This window comes from Alosa sapidissima, chromosome 10 (genome assembly GCF_018492685.1).
Source record: "Alosa sapidissima isolate fAloSap1 chromosome 10, fAloSap1.pri, whole genome shotgun sequence".
NCBI classification, from domain to species: Eukaryota; Metazoa; Chordata; class Actinopteri; order Clupeiformes; family Clupeidae; genus Alosa; species Alosa sapidissima.
In genome coordinates, this window is record NC_055966.1 from 21300617 (window position 1) to 21303314 (window position 2698).

Sequence of the window (2698 nt, forward strand, 5' to 3'; positions counted from 1 at the left end):
ATGGGGGACGGAGGACCTCTGCATATAGAGGGTAATGCCTTGCTCAAGGCTGTGTTCCAAGGCAAGATGCGACTGACTCGTTTATTGCTGGAGGGCGGAGCCTATATCAACGAGGGTAATGAGCGAGGAGAGACGCCGATCGCCGCCGCCTGCTTGGCCAGCTACGAAGATGATCAGACTCGGCAAAAGATGATCCGCTACCTCCTGGAAAAGGGGGCTGACCCGAACATCCCCGACAAATCGGGTCGAACTGCTCTTATGCACGCGTGCGCAGGACAGGCGGGGAAGGAGGTGGTTGCCTTGCTCTTGGAAAACGGGGCTGATCCGAGCCTGAAGGACTACTCGGGTTCGTCTGCTTTGGTGCACGCCATCAACAAGGGTGACCGGGACACCCTGCAGATCCTGCTGGACGTCTGCAAGGCCAAGGGCAAAGAGGTCATTATCATCACCACTGATACGTCCCCCTCAGGCACCAAGAAAACGAAACAGTACCTCAACTCGCCGCCCTCGCCGGGGGTCGTGGACAAGCTCTCGCCCGTCTCATGCATGTCCCCGTCAGAGGTGGAGATCCGCACGGTGAACTCGCCCTCAGCGGCAGAGGAGGAGGACGGCATCTTCAGCTTTGCACTGACTGCCGCTCTACCGCTACCTTCCCACCGACTGCCGGGTGAGAAGAGACCCCCTCCGCGCAAACTCCTGAAGAGGCTCAACTCAGAGCCCTGGGGGCTAGTGGCGCCCTCGGTGCTCAGCGGCGCCACGCAGGAGAAAGTCGAGGGTGAAGAAGAGAAGGTGATCGCAGCGATGAACGGCATGTCCATCTCGGGTCCAGGACGACCCCTGCTGTCTCGAAGACACAGCATTGAGACGCACGATCCGTGCTTGACGAAGCTCATCGATCGCTCATGCTCGGAGGACTGCGCCAGCCTCTGCGGCTCGTCCTGGGCGGATAAGGTCCAGCAGCACCAGATACTGTACCGGAGGAACACTGCCCCTGAGTCGCAGGAGGCCGCGCCTCCGCTCCCAGTAGCCCTCCGTGGGCTGGCCCATCCCAAACTCATGCGCATGGAACACTACGAATCGGACACACATTTGTGTCCGGAGTCCATCCCGGGTTCGCCAGACTCCGGGCGGATGTCCGTGGAACGGCGCAAGTATAACGCCTCGCCGCTCTCCCTGTTGGTCAGCTCGTCCAGGGAGTCTCTGGAAAGCATTCCCAACTCCGTGTCCCCGATCACCATGAGGCGTCGGCAGCCAGGGCTCCTGGAGCGCAGAGGGTCCGGCACGCTCCTCTTGGACCACATCTCCCAGACCCGGCCTGGCTTCCTGCCCCCTCTCAACGTGAACCCCCAGCGCCCCATTCCCGACATCCGCACAAATGGCAAAGCCACTTCCCCCGTCCACTCAGGGAGCAAGATCCTGCTGCCCGTGGCGCCGGCCTCGCCCAAACGAGGCCATGAATTTAAGGTGAAGAAAAAGCTGATGAGAAGGCACTCCATGCAGACTGAGCAAATGAAACAGCTCTCAACTTTCCAAGAAATTCTGGCAGAGAAGGTGATTGAGTTTAGTGGGGACTAACACATGTACCATGGGCACTTTGTTCGGGAAGTACAGTGAAGATAAGATCCTGTTGCCTATTATTTAGTACTTTAAAACAAACGCGCTGTGTAAGCATTTTAAAGAGTTGAATGTTTACAAAAGATGTTTTGTGCAATCCAAAGTAGAAACTGTCTTTGAAGCTTAGTCAAGGAAAAGCATGTTTACTGAGAGTCTCCAGCTCTCTTCAACCCCAGATTTCCTCTCCCCTCACTGGTACCAGAGAGGGAGACTAGGGATGCGTTTATTCTGTTAACTTGATGTTACAATATTAATAACTAAATGTGGTCAATATGAGCAAATCAATCTTAAAAAATACCTGTCAGTTGTAGTACTAGTCAGTATAATCTGCTAACCATACAAACCAGAGCAGTTAGATCCATAAATTGAATCTATGGAAAATGGTTTGCGTGGATTTATAGTGTCAAATAGAAAATTGAAGTGCAACTTTAAAAGTAAAGTATGAAAAATAAAATTCCAAAGAAAGCCTGTCATCTCTGTTTACAAGAAAGGACAAAATCTCGGAGAGTACATCTGCCCAATAAATGTACAATGATGCAGTACCTTTCAACAAAAGAGCATAGCACAGAAATACTGTAAATATTGTACAGAATAACACATTGTTTTGTGTTTTAAAAATTAACATGTTTGTGCAATATGCTGTACTGCGGAGTCAATGATTTCTTAACTAGTTGATGTGCAGTGGTCATTTCAAACTTGCAGTGAAAAATGCAATCTGAGGTTTTGAGATAGCCAAACAAATTTCCTATTTGTAATCGTAGGCAAGAAATAGAAATGATAGAAGTCTCAAAACCCCAGGTTTTATTAACACTGAATGTGAACTATTCAGTAATAATCAAGAGAGTGACTGATAATAAATTGTACACTGTGTGTATGTCTGCACAGATGGGTGGATGGATGACTGTATTTATGTATGAATGTCTGTCTGTGCATGCATGTATGTGTGTGCATATGTGCACAGTATGTGTGGATTACGTGAGCTAAGAAATCTGCCTTAGTGTCCTCATCAAAGAAAAGCTACTGTATTATACCTGAGCTATACTTTCATTTAAGTCAGTCAGTTCATGATAAGTCAAAAGAAATC

General features: G+C 49.8%; 1 protein-coding gene across 1 annotated transcript; it reads left to right on the plus strand.

The window, feature by feature from the left end:
• Nucleotides 1-1825, plus strand: LOC121720941 (ankyrin repeat domain-containing protein 34A). The gene has a single exon (XM_042107449.1). The coding sequence runs from the start codon at nt 1-3 to the stop codon at nt 1573-1575; it is 1575 nt and encodes a 524-aa protein (XP_041963383.1). The 3' UTR covers nt 1576-1825.
• The last annotated feature ends 873 nt before the right edge of the window (nt 1826-2698 follow it).

Bases quoted from the DNA above. Each gene is read 5' to 3' on its own strand.
- LOC121720941 (XM_042107449.1), top strand. From the start codon at position 1: ATGGGGGACGGAGGACCTCTGCATATAGAGGGTAATGCCTTGCTCAAG.